The sequence below is a fragment of the Buteo buteo genome, chromosome 10, assembly GCF_964188355.1.
Source record: "Buteo buteo chromosome 10, bButBut1.hap1.1, whole genome shotgun sequence".
NCBI classification, from domain to species: Eukaryota; Metazoa; Chordata; class Aves; order Accipitriformes; family Accipitridae; genus Buteo; species Buteo buteo.
In genome coordinates this window covers 12,396,955-12,415,587 of record NC_134180.1, presented here as the reverse complement: position 1 = coordinate 12,415,587, position 18,633 = coordinate 12,396,955, and the positions used below count along the sequence as shown (strand labels likewise).

General features: G+C 36.6%; 1 protein-coding gene across 2 annotated transcripts in view; it reads left to right on the top strand.

Annotated features, from left to right (window-relative positions):
• EDEM3 (ER degradation enhancing alpha-mannosidase like protein 3) overlaps positions 1-18,407 on the top strand; it is a 31,327-nt gene extending 12,920 nt beyond the window's left edge. Inside the window, exons 7-21 of one of the 2 annotated variants that reach the window (XR_012652006.1) lie at positions 521-655; positions 1,800-1,905; positions 2,503-2,600; positions 3,923-4,048; positions 4,637-4,720; positions 6,258-6,341; positions 6,927-7,051; positions 7,555-7,720; positions 10,265-10,419; positions 11,220-11,373; positions 11,684-11,878; positions 12,214-12,379; positions 12,870-13,055; positions 14,596-15,606; positions 15,981-18,407. Coding sequence is in view for 1 of the 2 variants with exons in the window: in XM_075038683.1 (XP_074894784.1) it covers positions 521-655; positions 1,800-1,905; positions 2,503-2,600; positions 3,923-4,048; positions 4,637-4,720; positions 6,258-6,341; positions 6,927-7,051; positions 7,555-7,720; positions 10,265-10,419; positions 11,220-11,373; positions 11,684-11,878; positions 12,214-12,379; positions 12,870-13,055; positions 14,596-15,002 (2,187 nt within the window). In the remaining variant the exon portion in view is untranslated. Of the gene's footprint in view, positions 1-520; positions 656-1,799; positions 1,906-2,502; positions 2,601-3,922; positions 4,049-4,636; positions 4,721-6,257; positions 6,342-6,926; positions 7,052-7,554; positions 7,721-10,264; positions 10,420-11,219; positions 11,374-11,683; positions 11,879-12,213; positions 12,380-12,869; positions 13,056-14,595 lie in introns of both variants that reach the window. The other variant, XM_075038683.1, reaches the window with a different exon arrangement.
• Positions 18,408-18,633: the final 226 nt, after the last annotated feature.

The following is an 18,633-nucleotide window of genomic DNA, read 5'->3' as shown; positions in this document are numbered from 1 at the left end:
CTAGTGAATATGTCTAACTCCAAATGTTCAGGGTTTGACAATTTTCTGCTGAGAGGGCCCTCTCCATCCAGAATGCAGAAGGCTATGTTGTGCCCACAACAAAAGCAGGTCCATCTAGTATGTATTCTCTGGAGCCAGGAGTAGCAAGATACTTAAAAAACTGAATTTCCATGAGGACTTGTGATGTTTTGAGTTCTTGGTTTGCTGGTAAATAAATTGCTAGAATTAGATTTTCAGGGTGGTATTCTTTTATTCAAATGTCTAGTGAACCAGACAACAGGTATTTGGGCCAGTACTTGTTTTGGAGGGTTGAGTATTTTGGGTAATTCTGGATAACTTTATGTGCATGTTTGAGTTGACAGTATGTGGTGAAGCAGAGTGAAACTGAAGGGGGCTGTGTGGTCTTTTTTTCTTGCCTTTAGAAAAAGCATAGATTATATAGTTGCTCTACTGGTTATCAAGGGAGTGTAAATTCTTTCAGCTAGTAAAAATAAAGATGATAGTATCTACTTTTCTCTAGGTTAACTTAAAATTTGGTGTAAGACATCCAGAAGCACGAACAGGAACAGAAACTGATACCTGTACAGCTTGTGCGGGTACCTTGATCCTTGAGTTTGCAGCTTTAAGCCGATTCACAGGAACATCTATATTTGAGGTTTGCTTTCTATGATATCTTATTTTTTGGATTAGGTATTCATTAGTGTTCTGTTACATTTCTGTAATTTTGGAAAAACAATTTTGAGTTCATGAAATGGGTGCACATCTTGGCTGTTCTGCACAAAACGTTTGTGTGTTCAGATTTGTTGTGTTTGTGAGCTTTCTTCTAAGTTTTGGTGTTTGTTTTTTTTAAAAAACACAGGAAATAATTTTGTTTGAAAGTAGTAATACAGAAGTAAACAAGATAAATATACTGAAAAGTAGCTAAACGATAATGCTTGCATAGTTTTTGAGTAGAGGGATCAGGACTAGTAAGAAGAAAAGTGAGACACTTGGTCCTTAAAATGCAGCTTAAAAAAAAAATAAAAAAATTCCCACACTTCTATAGTCCCACTGAGCATGTGCAAGACCTGCCTAAGGCTATATTCTCAGCAGAAAGCTAAATGAAAATGCTTGCAGGTATGGTTTCTTTGATACAAAAAAAAAAAAAAAAAAAGGCAAGCTCTTTTTCAGATTAGAAATTTTTTTAAATCTTTCAGTATGGGCCTGGTATTTCATTTCATGTCATGGAACCCAGTGGAAGCATAGCTGGGCCTGCGTTCTGTGTTTTGGTAAAACTTGCCCCCTAAAATCCCATGCATGTGTTTGGTGATTTAAAGCCATTTTTATTGGGTAGGTTGCTACGTGAAGTTAATTTTGTGTATAAAAAGAATATAACTTGTATATTAATGAACAAGGGTTGCTGCTTCACCTTGAAATGTCTGAAAAGACAGTGATTTTGATTCTAAGGATGTTATATTTCTTGAAATATTTTCATTAGGTTACACTATCCCATCTATATGCACAATTTTAGAGTAGGAAACCCATGCAGAAGGATATTTGACTTGCCTATGACCATACAGTGTATTGGCAAATAGTTGTGTAGTCAAGCACCATTCTTACTAATCAGCAGCTGAATAACTATATAAAATGTGGACTGAACTTCTTACTATTTAAGTGTGTGTAATACTGAATTTTAAAATTGTTAGATATGAAACATCTTATTACTTCCTAGGATCTTAATTTCAATAAACAAAATAATAACAGTCTTTAGTATCTGTGTTTCTCTAATTTCCTTTAATGAGCATTTTTTGTTGTTGCAGGAGTATGCACGAAAAGCGCTTGATTTTATTTGGGAAAAGAGACAGCGCAGCAGCAATTTAGTGGGCGTTACTATTAACATTCATACTGGAGACTGGGTCCGGAAAGGTGTGTGGTATTCTGACTCAGAATCAGTGACCACAAGGGGTTTTGGGCAGGAGAAAAATCTTGACACAGACCCCCACCTGCCCCCAAAACACTTATCTAGACTATTTATAAATATTAATGGCATAGGCAAGTGGAGTTACATAATGTCAGTGCTGGAGAAACCTGCTACAACAAAGCCTGGCTTTGCTCTGAAAGGGTGTTTTGGTAGAGAAACTAGTTTGATTCATTGCAAAGGAAGTGTTCTCTGAGAAGGGAATGCCTCGGGATAAATTTTTGGAGATTCTACTATAAATACATAGGAAAAATATAAATAGGACTGTGGTGGTTTATGGCAGCCAGTTGAAATATTTTTATATGAGAAAAGTGAAACAACTGGCTTCACTGCATGTCTGTTCATATTAATATGTGCACTGATATTGCAAAGCCTTTAGTGTAGACATACGGTATTGTGTCTCTGCATCCATCTGTGCCTTAATTCTAGTGATAGAAGGCTTTTCCTCTTACTGAAAGAGCCATTAAAATCAAAATGAAACCAAAGGAAAATATCCATATAGCTACTTAAAGTAAAACCACCTTTTCATTTTCTGCTGTTTCTAGATAGTGGAGTTGGAGCAGGAATAGATTCATATTATGAATATTTATTAAAAGCCTATGTCTTGCTGGGAGATGACAGTTTCCTGGAAAGATTTAACACGGTAAGTTAACACCTTGCTCAGGTTTGTGCCTTCTGTAAGACAAATTTAAGACTAATTGTATTGTCAGTCAGCTGTTAGCCTGAGAAGCCTATGAAAGAGATCTTTAGCAGAATTTCTGTGACTGCTGATGTGTCTAGTGCCAGGTCTTTTTACTACAAGTTCTTGCTAATCTTGGGTGAACTGTCACCTGAGCAGCTATTTTAACCCCATCCAATGAAAACTGGAATTTTCTGGAACTTTTTCTGTGTTTCCAGTACAGGAGAAGCTGTATTTCAAGATCACCTTGGAGAGTGTAATACTGCAAATGTTTCTGTAAAACAATGTAAGGGCCTCTTGTTACAAGCCGTGGTACAATTTCTTTCTGCCCTGGAGCAACAAAAAAGATCTGAAAATCAAAGTCTGGATTGCATTGCACTGCAGATCCTAAGGCCCAGTATACATTTAATTATACTTACAAGCTGAAAAACACACTTAGATTACTAAATTCATAAGATTACTAAGCAACTTTGTCAGCATCGTTATTCTTTCATAAAAGTATTCTTTCTTTTGAAAATAACAATATCCTATAAAAACATTTTAAAACATGATTTTATATAGCATGATTTTATATCATAAGCAATATTAAAATTGGAATAATTCAGTAGCTAAAGGCCTGTTACAACACTTGAAGTGTAATGATTATTTCATATTCCTAAAAAGCAGCCACCATTATTATATTTTGCCTCAGTTATGTCTGTTAACTGTTTCCTATTGATTTGGCTCATGTGCTCATGATGGTACCCTCTGTGCCAGAAAACAAGGCAGGCAGTTATCTTGTGGAGTATAGAATTGGAAGTCAGCAAGTTGACAAGTGAGCTAGTGGGTTTTAAAGTTGTTCTGAGCCATCAGGTCCAGCTGCTTTGTTGTTTTTTTTAATACCTCCTTTTCCCCTTCTCCTGAGATGCATTTGCTTTAGAATTCTGTTGTTCAGAGAAAGTAATTTCAGCTTTGTTTAGTGTGTGCTTAAAGATTCAGCCAAAGCAAATGTGCCTTAATTGTGATAGTTGTTTATCATGTGGCTGCTGAATTACATCTTTGTGTATGTGTATTACTTGGAAAATGTGATGTGTATTGCATGTGTAATACTGTGGAGCTTTTCAGTATTTACTACACTTCTTTTTAGTTTGCAAAACTAGAAACTACTGTGCATTGCCAAATGTGATAATGATTGAGAGTGTAGTACTGGTTCTCCCATTGAAATAAAATGCCATAGTCTGGTGATCTATGTCTGTCTTGTAAAATGTATTGATAATATAAACTCATGATTTTCTGATGTTTGTCAGCACTACGATGCCATAATGAGATACATTAGCCAACCACCTCTTCTTCTTGATGTTCATATTCATAAACCAATGCTAAATGCTAGGACCTGGATGGATTCTTTGCTAGCTTTCTTCCCTGGATTGCAGGTAAGGTTTAAAACCCGCATGCAGATGATTTTAATAACAAGTAAACAATTAAATAGGCTGGATATATTGATAAATCAAGCTTAGTAATCTGATTTTTCAGAAATCCTGAATGAGGACTTCTGTACTCGTTCCTTTTGTCATTTCAGTGCTATGATGCAAGTTAACGTGCATTTCTGGCTATGTTGAGTATCAGGAAAAGTATGTCCATATGATTTGCTTCCTTCACTCCTAGTCATGAAAACACTAATATTAAGCTGCCTTTTTAGTAGTCCAGTGACAAATTTTCTAGGTTGTGTGCCATTTACATCTTTAAGACAAACTAAATCACATTTCCACCAGAGTACTCTGTAAATGATAGAGATCCTTTTTCTACAAAGGCAGTAGTCTTAATGAGCTCACTGATTTTGCTTAAAAAGGTCGTATGGAATATCTATGGGTTACACTGAAAGGCAGTAATAATTACAATATGTGTCTGCTGGAAATGTAGAAGTTGGTCTGTAGCTTTACACGAACACAGCAAGTGTGCCTAACTTTGAATATTATTCCTATGCATGGTGAATTAGTGTTAATTTTGTTATTTAATTTTAGGTGCTGAAGGGTGATATTAGACCTGCTATTGAAACTCATGAGATGCTGTATCAGGTTATAAAAAAGCATAACTTTCTTCCAGAGGTAAGGTACTAATTTTTTGATCATGTAAACTGATTCTTACCTCAACTTGAGCAGTCTCAGATATCTATTTGAAAAAATAGTAGGTATATGTGTTATTAAAACCAAAGGCTCATTTCTACAGCATTCTTACGTGATTTACAGTTCTGCATGTATGACAAATGTGTTTTGGATATGAAATGTTTTTCCTTCAGTTATGCTGTAATTAACACAATAATAGGAAGCTGCTGCTATTAATAATTGTTTAGCCTTTATATTTCAGCCTTTCTAAATTAACCTTGACTCATTTTAGTATGTAAAACTTGTATAAGCATATGTAGTAGTAGGTGCTTAGTAATATAATAGCATTAATGCTAAAGATCAGTCATCTTTATTAATCCAAAGAGGGAAACTAAAGACTGAATTGTTCTGAGACAATGTTCTGACATTTTGCATAATGTCCTTGAAAGTAGGTACACAAACTTACCTGTAGATATTGCAAGTGCAGTCTTTGAGCAAGTTAATTCTGCACAAAGGCTTGTTTACCTTCTGAAGTGTGTGTCTTTATTTTGTGATGATCCAGATATATGAGAAAGCTTCTGACTCCAGTTTTAATTTTTACTTTCCTCTGGTGTAAGCTTATTTCTTTTAGAGAACATTTTAATTAACATCCCATTCACCTAATGTGGATATTGAGACCAAAGAATGCTCTCTAAGCACTGGAATGATTTTTTTTTTTTGAGTGCCTTTAAAATGGTATGATTTGGCTTTTTAGGGTTTTTGGGGGTTGTTTTTTCCATGCTTTGTGCTTATGAAGGAAACTCTGAAAGATCAGTTAGTTGTATTTAAGCCAATATGCCATCCTCTTTAGCAAAGACTTAGTTTAAACCCTAGTATGAACTAGTAGTGAATGTAAGCCATTACAGAAGTGGCTTTTGCCAGTGCATATTAAGAGTGAATACATGGACTAGGAAAATTTTAGATATACCACAGACTAGAAGTCAGTTTTCTTATGTTAGAAACAGCTGCTTTACCATCTGTCAGTCTGAAATGACAGTTTAATGGACTGGAAGTGTCAGGTGGCAGGTGTGTTTGCAGAAATGGTCTTTGTCAAAGCTCAGGTGGTGTCTATGTAGTGGCCTTTCAACAGGCTGCTTTGTTTGGATTGCAGTAGCAGTTGTGTGCTTGTGCTGGTGGGAGCAATGGGAGGCTGTGTGCTGCCTCCTGGGTCTGGAGCGCAAGTTCTCATCTGGCACCTCTTGCCAGAACTCCACTTGCTGGACACTTGTCAAGAGGCTGGGTGGTGTCTGGACTCCTGCACTAACACAAGCTTAAATCTCACTCATGCTAAGTGGGCTAGAGCACTGGTTTAGATTTTGGCCTTAAATTGTACTAACTGGACAGACGTGGTTGTAGCATCCCAAGATCGATGTTGGGCTTTCAGTCCTCCACTGTTGTGTGTACTTTAGCTGTTGTAATACAGTTAATGTAGGATTCAAAATAAACGGGTGTTTGGTTTTCATTCTTGCATTTATTTTTGTCTGTTCTTTTTCTTCCTCAGGCATTCACAACAGACTTTAGAGTTCACTGGGCTCAGCATCCTTTAAGGCCTGAATTTGCTGAAAGCACTTACTTCTTGTATAAGGTAAGATCACTTTCATTCCTCTGAGTTTTGGTCACTTCGTCTAGCACCTAGAATTTTGTTGATGTTTTATTTCAATATAGAATGAGTAGTGTAACTCCAGCTTATTTTATCTGCTGGAGCCAGTTCTGTATATAAACAAGATGAAAGTATTGGTTATGAAAAATTGTTCTAGGAATTTTTTTTCTATGCCTAGAATTAGAAAGAAAACTGTTAAGTGACAAAGGCCCATATTTTTAAAGATACTTAGGTGTTGCTGATCTCTCTTAAAGAGAACTTAGAGACTAAGAGCAAAAGCCATTTGTATCTTGTAGAGAAGAGCAGTGCCTAAATGTCTTGCATTTCTCTAAGTATTTCCATGTGCTTATCTGCATATCCGGAAAAGGTAATGCAGCAGTATCTCAGAAGTCTCTCTTGTGACTGTTTAGCACTATTAATAAATTGGACTTTACTGGTGTCTGAGAAGGTATGGAATCAATAAATAAATCAATAAATTTCGCATTAGGAAAACGAAACCTGCTAATTGTACAGTAAGTCTAAGTGCATCTATATGTTTGGGTTTGTTTTTTGTTTGTATTTCTTTTATAGGCTACTGGTGACCCTTACTATCTAGAAGTAGGAAAAACACTCATTGAAAACTTGAACAAGTATGCGAGAGTACCTTGTGGGTTTGCTGCAATGAAGGATGTCCGTACAGGAAGTCATGAAGACAGGTAAAAGTTTTTGCATTTTTTTTTTTTTTTTTTTCATAAAAAGATTACCAAAAAAATCTAATTACACTGTTTAGATAATTGAATTATTTGACTTTTGAGTAGCTGTCTCTCTTCAGTTGATAACCAAGTCTTAAATTACCTGTTTGTCATAGTCTATAAACTATTTCAATAGTTTTATGGTTTGTTACATAAGAATATTTTTAGTTTAATAATGTTTCATTTGTCTCGGAGCAATAGATTAATTACTTTCAAACAAAATATACTTCAATTCTAGGAGTTTTTACAGAGGTTTATTTGTTTTTTCTATAATGCTGTTCTGTACTGAACATGCTGAATCATTTCCCTCCAAACATAGTTTCTTCCAAGTGGAAGGAATGTTAATGGAATTAAGTTCAACAATAATAGTCATGAAATCTTCAGAGGTGGAGAAATATGAGTATTTGTTTTACTGATGTTTTAGAGAAAAGGGGATATTCCTAAAAGACATCCATTTTTTTCCATAGAATGGACTCTTTCTTTCTGGCCGAGATGTTTAAATATCTTTATCTGCTGTTTGCTGATAAGGAAGACATGATTTTCGACATTGAAGATTATATCTTTACTACAGAAGCTCATCTATTACCACTTTGGCTTTCCACTACAAACCAAACTATCTCTAAAAAAAATACAGTAAGTAATAGCTCAAATTTAAATCAGTTTTAGTGCTGCTTTGAAACAGTTCCTTTTTTTATGAGAGGAAATGGAAATAAAATCAGGAAAAATCATAGTTTGAAGATGCACACCAGTTTTAACACTTCACTTAATGTGAACTATTTCTTCATATTAACAGTGACAGTCACATGAATATGAATAATGTTTCCATGACTGGATTCTGCACCACTGAATCTTGGGGAAAAAAGCTGTGTAATATTATCAATATTTAAAAAGAAAATCATGCCCCACCCCATCTCTGTATAAATTTGAAAATAACACACTATGATATTTTTGTCTTCATCTTTATTTTCTATTATTTTTTCTAAAACATTTGCAACAACATGCTAAGTTTTTGTTGCTTATTTTACTACACAAACCCTTGGCAAATTTTGAAAGGTTTTTGAAAGGTTTTTTTGAAAGGTTGAAAGTTAGACAAGATACAGCTCTAGCTTTTGGGATATTTAATTGGTTTAGTCCATGCAATAGGCATCTATTGTGTAAATGTGAGAACGTCTATGGGTTTATAAATTACTTAACCTTCCAAAATAACCTATAGTAATACAACTGTGCCATGAAGCATCATAAATACTAGTCTTTTTTTTGTGCTCAGTAAGCTGACATAATTTATCTTTAAGGTGATAATACTACTGGCAAGTAAAAGAAATGCATAAGAAAGTGGAGAGAGAGGTGTCTAAGGCCTCAGGGATGTAAATTCCCCTTTGTTAGTGTGCCTCTATTTTTACCCTTTAATATGTGTTTTACAATAAAGCCTGGATCAGAGGAAAAATGCTCATGTTGTTTGTCAAGACATGTGTTCTGGAGAAATCTTAAAACTGAGTAGAAAGCACGCAGTTTTAAGGACTCTACCATTAGACAGTGAAAAATTTTTAATTACTTGCTCTTAATGTCTAACATGGGTAAGACATTTAATGGGTCATGGGGTTGGTTTTTCATGTTCCTTGATGGTGGAGATCCTGCACCCTCTCTGAAATGTTCTTTCCTTGAGCATTTATCATGTTTTGTCTTTGAGTTTTGGAAATGGAGACTATGTTTTTTAAACTATGCAAGAAGTTCTCTGAAGAGTCTGAAGGAGCATTTTATATAACTTTTGTTCCCAACATGAGAAGTTGATATTTTTGAGACAGACAGGATTTCCACAGCTGATGCTGTATGAAGTGCTGGCCTAACATATGTAGTTCTCTTGAGAACTGCAAATGTTAATAAAAGGCCAATAAAGAGGATAGAGTAAATTGTTCAAATGCGGTTTTCTTAATCTCTTTAAGTCAAAGCTGCTAAAGTGCATAATACAAGGAAGAAAGATCCATTGAAAATGGTGTCAATGAAATGCATTAAATGGCTAAAAGACTGTGAAGACAAGTGATACTCTTTTATGGAATTTATCTGATGGAGAAAAAAAATTGATAAAAAATGGAATGTGTAAAGTACTTTTTAATATAAACACAGTGCTGTTAAGCTGAAATGTCTGTGAGATAGTTGGTAGTATCCACGCAACATCCTGTTTGTATTTATTCTCATAAACAGGAAAGGTCATGTCTTACTATGCTGATGCTTGCAGTAGCGCTTGCAAGATCTTCTTTCTTAAGTGATGTGACTACTATTTGTCACACTAAGAGCATAAGGTACTTTGAAGTGTTTATTCCGGTAAACTAATACCTTTTTAGGTCTTGGTTTTTAGGGAGCCTTTAAATACTTTATTTTTAATTAGCTAATATGTTGCAAATGGGTTTGGTTTTTTAATTATTTTTTTGCAAGTAGATAAATACTACATTAATTTTTATAGGTGGGAAAATTAACTGGCCAATTATTATTTGCAAAACTAAGAACAGGCTAAATATGGCCCCAAATCACGGTACATATTCCACATGGTTTCACGTGTTACAAAACAGTGATGTGTGCAACTGATAACTCTGTCATCTTTTCTGAAAATAGAGATTGTTTGATTTTATATATAGATTCATCTGAGTGGCTCCTGAGGAGGAGAATCTTTTGTTCGTATGAAAAGATGTGATGTTCTTAGTAATACAAAGCAAGAATGACCTAAGGCCTACAATTGGTCCACTCAACGTAAAGGCAATATCAGATGAAACTGTAACTACTTCCTTTAGTTGTCCAGCACATAAAAGTACAGGGGCGCTAGCTATGTCATGAGCAGGCTTGAGAAGTTCTGTTTGCCAGCAGAGGTTAGCTGTTTCTGCAAAAAATTTCTGAAAACTGTGGATACAAGTTTGGTAAGTTACAAATTGGAACTGGTGCTGTATTTATTTATCCGTAGAAAGGGATTGTAGTGCACTGGTTACCCTTTATTATTACAAAAGTGTGGCACAGAAGAGTGGTGTATTATTCATTCCTGAAATCTGTGTGGTTGTAGGACATCTATTATGTTCAGCTGCTGTATGTCCCATGTACACAGGTTACTTAAGGGTAGGTCTATCTGTTGATTTTCTTTGTATAAAAATGTAACCTGCATTTTTAATAGGTGATCTGTATCTTTCATTTTAGACTACAGAATACACAGAGCTGGATGACAGCAACTTTGACTGGACCTGTCCAAACACCCAGATTCTTTTCCCAAATGACCCTATGTTTGCTCAAAGTATTCGTGAACCTTTGAAAAATGTGGTGGATAAGAGCTGTCCTAGGGGTATTTCCAGAGCGTAAGATGAATATTTTCTGTCTTTTGTTAGAGTAGGAGTGAGTAGAATAGGGTCTGCTATGCATGGAAGGAGAAGTACAAGGTGTACTGGAGCTTGATTTGTTTGAGTTTGTAGTCCTTTCGGAATGGCTAGCCTAGCTACGGAAAAAATCAGTTATGTTTTCTCTGGCATCATCAGCAAGACTTAGTTCATTTTCAGCAGGAATTGGCGAGTCTTTCAAAGCAGAAGTAGCTTAATGAGCCACATATTCCAAGTGGGAATTGTAGCCCAGGTATTACAGGAAGTATGTCTCTCAGATTTGTAAAATTAATTTCTGTAGTCTCTTGAATGGTTCTGCAATTCTTTGTAGTAAGCAAATCATGCTACAATACATAACTTCACTTACTTTGAAGAACTTAGGACAGTCTGTTGAAGCTGAGGAAGTTTATCCTTCTGACCACCTCTTTGCTATTTTTACTTCATGAGTAAAACTGAGTAGCAGCTGTATGAGGTAGATTGTTTTTAGTTAGTCTTACAATAATGCAGACTATTTAGAAATGGGAGATTAGCATATGGTAGGTTTGTTAGCAGCATTGCATATGTTTTTTTGCACTACAAAATTATCGATAAAATCGACAACTTTTAAAAAAGATAGTTTGACTGAGAAGTTGCATTAGTGAAGCTTGTACTCCACGTTATTCCAAATTATTTTTATTCCAATTCCAACGAATTCTAATCTTGTGGTGGTAGGAATAACGTGAGAGTTATGTTTTAAGAATAATCTGTTTTTTAAAGCTTTGATTTTTAATATCTTTCGGCAGAGAAGACAGTTTGGGAAGTGGACCAAAACCACCACTGAGAGCCAGAGATTTCATGGCCAGTAATCCTGAACACTTGGAGATACTGAAGAAGATGGGAGTCAGTTTGATTCATCTGAAGGATGGAAGAGTACAATTAGTACAGCATGCAGTGCAAGTAAGACCTGACAGTACTTAGTGATGTAGCTGACAGCATCTTATCTGAAAATACTAGCTTTCAGTGTGAGATACTTCCATTTGTTTAGGACGTCTTCTATGTTTGTATGCTTTTAGTCTTTTGGGTGATGGAGGCACAAAAAGGTTAACTTCCTTATTTGAAATGATGAATGAGCGCCATTGAGCATCCACTCTGTATTTTAAAATCTTTGTAGCAGTGGTCCAAGTAAACATAACTTTGATTTTCAAATGTTTTTTCAAGTTTCTCAAACATTTAAGAAGAAAGTGTTTATCGTTTCTTTACTACTCAGGCAGCAAGTTCACTTGATGCTGAAGATGGCTTACGGTTCATGCAAGAAATGATTGAACTCTCCAGTCAGCAACAGAAAGAGCAACAGCTACCTCCTCGTGCTGTCCAAATTGTTTCCCATCCATTCTTTGGCAGGGTCGTCTTGACTGCTGGACCAGCACAATTTGGGATGGACTTATCCAAACACAAAGCAGGGGTATGTAAGATATGTATGTGATCTGTTACTTTCCTTATTGCACAAGCCTAAATTTTACAGTACTGGTACTATTTCAAGGTGGCTGACTAGAGGGTGACCCATTGATTACAGGGGTTAAAATGACAGGGACTCTGAATATGAGAATTAGGTTTTCACTCAGTCATTCTTTGCTTCTTGGAACTCCCGCGTCAGGGTAAAGATTGCCTGCACTGACAGAAGACAACACTAAATGCATTACATTAACTGAAGAAATGAAAATGCTTAGGAATCTTTTGCAAGCTTGAACCTAGTGCTCTAATTCTCTTTCTGTTTGTTTTTTTTTTTTTTTCAAACAGACAAGAGGATTTGTTGCAACCATTAAGCCATATAATGGATGCTCAGAGATCACTAATCCTGAGGCAGTGAAAGAGAAAATTGCTCTGATGCAAAGAGGCCAGTGTATGTTTGCTGAAAAAGCACGAAACATTCAAAAAGCTGGAGCAATAGGAGGCATTGTTATTGGTAAATAAAACTTTAAGTTCTTAAAATCTTAAGTTTGTGTAGATGTAACCTGTATTTTACAGATTTGAAGATACCAGAGAGCTGTTAAACTCTCTGAGATGACAGTACTCCAACACAGAAATTGTGCTTTCAGAAGATGAAGAGATGTTTTGGTTTTGTCTGGTTCTGCGCAGAAAGTGTAGCTAAACAAATTGGGATGGGTGATTGTCACTGTTTTTGCAGATTAAAAGTTGTTATTTTAAGGATCACTGAGTGTTGCAGTAGTGCTGTCTACTAACTGCTGAGGAAGACTTGAGATACAAATGTTAAGGAAAACAAGTACACAAGTTGGCTTTTTGCTTTTTACAACCAACTTACTGTTTCCTGCCTGGGATCCTCTTAACTGACTGAGCAGTAGAAAGCTGCTCAAAAAGTCTGCTGAACTTCAGAATTGTAGTCTGTTCATCTAACAGGAGGCTTGCCGCTTTTCCTCTTGTGTGCCTCTGGCTAGATGACAATGAGGGAAGCAGTAGTGACACAGCTCCTCTCTTCCAAATGGCCGGTGATGGAAAAAACACAGATGATATCACAATTCCCATGCTCTTCCTCTTCAACAAAGAAGGAAACATTATACTGGATGCAATCCGGGAGTATGAGGCTGTGGAGGTTCTCCTTTCTGATAAAGCAAAAGACAGAGGTAAGATCAGAGGTTATTTATACAAATTTAGCTTCCATCTGTGCCGTGGCACAATGTGAAATGTACAATAGTGATTTCTACTGCTACCCAAAGGTGAATATATGTTATTTGGTAGCTCTAGTTTTCTGTTCTTTGACATTGGTATTATTTTTTTCATAAGAAAGCCATTATCTGAGATGTGTTGTTATCCGCTCCCTGCCCCAAGTTAACATTAACATCCAGAAATGCTGTTCATAAGGTAAATGTCAGTTTGACTAATGAGAAAATACAGCCTTTTTGGATTCCTTTTGAACCCTTTTTGTCATAATCGGCTTTGAAGTGGTGTCAGGAATAGCATAAGTGTTTTCAGTGCCCTACATTGTAAATGCCTCTCTCTTATCAAGCTCCCCAGTGACATTGTGGAAAGAGACAACTGTTATAACTATTTTGCTTATCTAAGGAGAAGTAGTTATCATGAGAAATAAGGCTGCTGACCTCAGATATTTTGCAGCTTTTATTGTATAATACAGGGAAATTGCAAGCTAATACATTCCCAATTAAAATGTTTGCATATGGCAGAAAATTATAGGTTTTCCTTTTGTAAGCCTTCCTCATAGCACTGCTTTGTCCAAGCAGAGTATGTAAGAACAAGTATCTCTAGTAAACCAGTGACAGCATTTATTTTCTGCACATTTGCAAAGGTGATAATGCCAAAAGCTACAATGTAGTTTCTTGATTGCTGCTTACAAATTCCTCCTGTTTATAACTATGGTTAAGCTGCTCTAACAAAATACTAAATACAAAAGATAGCTCTGCATTTGAGAATTTGTAATCCGTATCTGCTTCTTCCCCCCTCCTCGTGCTTCCATTTGGAATCCCAGCAACAATCTTTAAAGGTAAAATGATTCCAAACTACATTATTGATAGCAGTAAGTATCCCGTGTTAAACATGGCGTATGCAGTTAAACTCCCTAGAAGTCCTGAAATATTGATGTCCTGTACACTAGCTATAAACATCAAACTCCAGAGAAATCTGCATGGTTAAAATGGACAGGTGTTGTAAAATTACAAGCTAAAACGGTACTTGAGATAATGTAGTTGCTTTGAGTGGGGATGTGATGAGGGAGGTTTTGGCTTTGGGTCTCTTTAATTCACAGTTCAGTAAACTTATGAAACTCTGTCTCCCATTTGCTTAGATGTGGGATCCTGGTGGATCTGGGAGTGCTTTAAAATCTGGTATTGAAGTTCAGTGCACACAGTGGGTATTTGCTTAAGACTGAAGGATGGTAACTAGCACTGACCCAGAAGTCACTATTCAAGTTTGAGAAACCAAAATTAGTCTCTCTATATTGTTTGCCTTTGTTTAAAATGTGTTTAAATGTCTTTCCGCTTCTTCCTCTGTAGAATATGTTCCTTTAACATTAAATTTTCATATCAATGGAAAGTCTGCACTTTCTTGAGGAAATAAGGCCAAGAGAAGTGACCTCGCTTTTGAAATACATAATAAAATGCTGCCTTCCTAGTTTTTTTCAAAACTTTTTTTTTCTCTCCCCTCTCAAAGACTTAGAAATGGAGAATATGGACCAGAAATTGTCTGAAAATGATTCTCATAAACAGAATGCAGAAGAAGCTACTTCAGCATCTCAGGATGTTGGTGCAGTCAGTGAGGAGCCTGAAGAAGAAGAAAGCTCTGATGTTACTGACCCTGATTCTTTATCTCCTGCTAATGCAGACAGTGACAGCATTTCCATTTCAAATCAGGATTCCTACGTCCCTGGAACTGATGAGGCTGGTGCTCCGGAGCCAGCATGTACACGAGGGGATAACCAGCCTCAGGAACAAAAGACTGAGGCAGAGTCAAATTCCAAAGTTAACTGGGATAATAAAGTCCAACCTATGGAATCCATATTAGCAGACTGGAATGAAGATATTGAAGCATTTGAAATGATGGAAAAGGATGAGCTATGACTTGTAATAATAACTTATTTGTTAGTAAACAAATGGAGAACTCTTTGGGTAGAAGTGAGGCCCTGATATCTGAGAACTAGAAAACATAATCAGTATTGTGATGAGCAACCAGGTTTCACCTGGAAATTACCACAGAAATCCAGCACACGCTCTTTGTATTGTTTTAATTTTTCCTGTTTAAAAATGGGAATGTGCAATTGAAGCATTTGTCTCGCTCCACTGCATGGTGCTGTAACCCAGGAGGCTCCTTCAGGGAACGAGCCTGACTTCTGCATTCCAGGCTCTGAGAGATCACACTCCCTTGGTCTCTGGAAAGCAAAAGTTGAACGCAATGGGGTTAACATACCATGTAACGGTTATCGATGAGAGCACTTGAAGGCAGTAGGTCAGCCACTGTTCTGGTTGGAGCAAAGGTGCTCTTACACTGATTTCTACTGAGTTGAAAGCCTTCATTGATAGCGGCAGGTGAAATTGTTTCCAGTTGTCCTGTCTAAGAGACAGCTAGAAGCAGTTTGATTTTTGTCCTTACATATCATACTGAGACATAGCAGTGTTGCTCATCACTCCTTCCATCTGTTACCATGAAGAACGACTGTGATGACATGTGAGTGTTCCCTTCAGCTCTGCTTTCAACTAGAGAAACTGTATGAACCAAAGGCAATGTGTACTTTGTAAGCAGGTTCCATCAGGGAAACTAGGACAGCTTTGGGGTCTGCCAGATAAAGGTTTGTGGTATGTTGTGAAAGTTAATGCTCGAGGTTAAGGTGAAGTGGACAAGGCAGATGTTGAGTTACAGGTTGAAAAACCTCAATCTACCCCGAGATATGGAATCTAAACTGGCAATATTCTCTGAAAGGACACTAAACAGAACTAGATCAGTTATAACAAAATCTTCCTTTTTCTACAAGTTTGACTTCTAACAGCTTGACTTTGTTGTCATTCTTTTTATATGCAACTTCTATATGTGTGATACTTAAGGCAACGAGGCCAGTACCAATAGTGAAGTGCAACAATTTTGGCTGTTGGGTCCATAGTTCAAAGTATAGTGGCGTGAACTGCGAGGATGACTGGTATGTTACTCTGGGCTTCGGGAGTTTGTTACAGGTAAGTGTGAGTCCTAATTTGTTATCCCTATTATGAAAAACATTATTTAAATAAAAATGGGGATGTTCAAACAACTGAGAGACATTTTGACTGTGTCCAAAGAAACTGCCAAAAACTAATTAACTTGATTTATATAAAACTGCTTTTAGTGAATTGTTGTTCAAAGAATTCTTTTATATTAAAGAGTAAATTAACACTGCCTATATGCTGCACCAGGCTAAAAATGAAGGTTTATATTCATCTTTACAATGGAAAGAAGAAAAAAAAAAAAGCAAGCCCCAATCTGAATTGCACCTTTCATTTAGCTGGTGAAATTATGCGTGCTGAATATGCAACTGTTAATTAGTACAGCCATACTGTATGTATTTATGTGTACTCCTGTACAGTGTGAATGGAGAAATCCCAGGCAAATGTTGTATACATGTATACTTAATGACACTTGCTTTCAAGAGTATCAAAATGCACAGGCACCTTTTGAGAGCATGACAGTCAATCAGAATATTATCCATAAACTGAATGGTAACTTTAAATCACTAGAGTAGGAGGTAATTTTGAGGAGGAAATGAAGCGGTAGCGGAATAGTGAATAAGTGTCCTTTTATATAAATTAGCTTTTAAATGTAGTTGTAATTCCTTTGCACAAATAACTGTATGGAGGTTTGGACTGAATGAGTAGGGCTTGAAGCAGCTGGGGTTTTTCAGTTGAGAATTCTTTTATTTATTTTTTTGGTTATGAGAGTTTCTTCATGCAAGGCATTTGATCATGGGAGCCTTTTAAGTGTCCTTCGTTACTTGGAGCCCCAGGCCGCACCCGAGAGTTGCTGCGCTCCCCTGGTAGTGCCCGGGCTTGAAGCGACGTGGCCAAGTACAGTCAGCTGCAGGATCAAAACCATCAGGTGCAGATCAAAAGTTTTCACTCTGATAATTCCTTTGATCTGTCAGTGCTTAGTGCCACAAAAGGAGCATTTTTGTTCCTTGCTCTTTGACATAGACTATATCTTCATACTTGTTAGCTCTTTTGATGGAAATAGAATTATATTTATAGCTATAGGGGCCCTCTGGTCACTATGTTAAGACTGTCAATATAGCAACTAAAGGTTTTGTTTTTTACTTGCAGAAAATTTAGGTGTAGATGTAAAATTTTATTAAAAGAGTCACTTTCCTTGCCATCACCAGCTCATTTTAACTGTTTTTTCCACTTGTATTGCTAAAGCAGCAGACATTAGCTCTCCTTCTAAGGGATTTCGAGTGATCCCAGAACTCCATATGGATTTGAAGCATCATTTTGGCGGTGGCCTACCTCAGATAACTGTTGCCTCCTTCCTTTTGGGGTTTTTTTTTTTGTTGTTTCAGTTTGTTCTACATTACCTTTGAAACCATCATGAGAGCCATAGCTTTGTTTACAGAACTGAATTGGGTAAGGTTGACCTTTGGGAAAGAGGACTAAATTGGGGGGGGGGGCAGTTATATTCAGGTTATTTTTGTTTTGTATTTCCTTATGAGGAAACATCATATCATTCTGGAAATAATTCAGTCTTCCGTCACTGTCATCGTAAAAAGCAAAAAGAATGTATTCATCAAAAAAAACCACACCTTCTGGAGAGGGGAGTAAGTGTTCTTCCCAAATTTCTAGAAGTCTGCTCCCTCCATGTAGAATATTGCTCGTATATCATTAATCAGTAATTGCCTCTTTCTTTGTATAGTATTGTACATTTACTTGACTGGTATTGAACACTGAAGAATTCAGGAATCGCAGCTGGAACTAGCACTTATTCCATGCCATGTAATTCAGATCAGCCAATTAATTTCTCATTTGATCTTAGAGGATTCTTCTTAATTGTTTACATTTATTGTTTCTTAATGAAGTTTCAAAATGAGCCCAGCTTTGGTTGTCCTCCTCCTGCTAGCGTACCTGAAGGCGTAGCGGTGGGCATGAGTAAATGTTGAGAGGTTAAAAACGGGACATCTTATGCATCAGTCAGAACATAGAAAACAAAAACAAAACATTCTGTGAATGAAATATTGTATGTTCAGATTTTATAAGATTATTTTTTTTTTAGCCAGCCCTATTTACAGCCGTATATTTTCTTATAAAAGATGTCTAATAACAGGTGCTGTAACACTATTGTTGGGTTTTACTGTCTGGTGATAAGTGTATACAATATTTCTAAGGGCAACTATGTACTGTGATGTAAAAGTCTGGGCTAAAATGTATATAATCCCTGTACATAATTGTGTACTCGATTATAATTGCTGATTGTAAAGAATTTAATAAAATGTAAATATTCTGGTCAAGCTGTGCTAAACTGACACTAACTCCTGAACTGCCCATCTGGCTCTCTTTGCCTTGATTTTTAGCAAGGCCTTTGGTAGTTGTACCAGCACTGTCCCATGTCTTTATTAGCAACCTTAATGAGGCTCAGCAAGTTCCTGGTTACCACCCTGGAGAAGCGGTCAGTGCCCCAGCAGGCAGCACTGCTACCCTGGGTCTTTGAAAGGCAGGAGAAAGCACTGCTGGGAATCTGAGT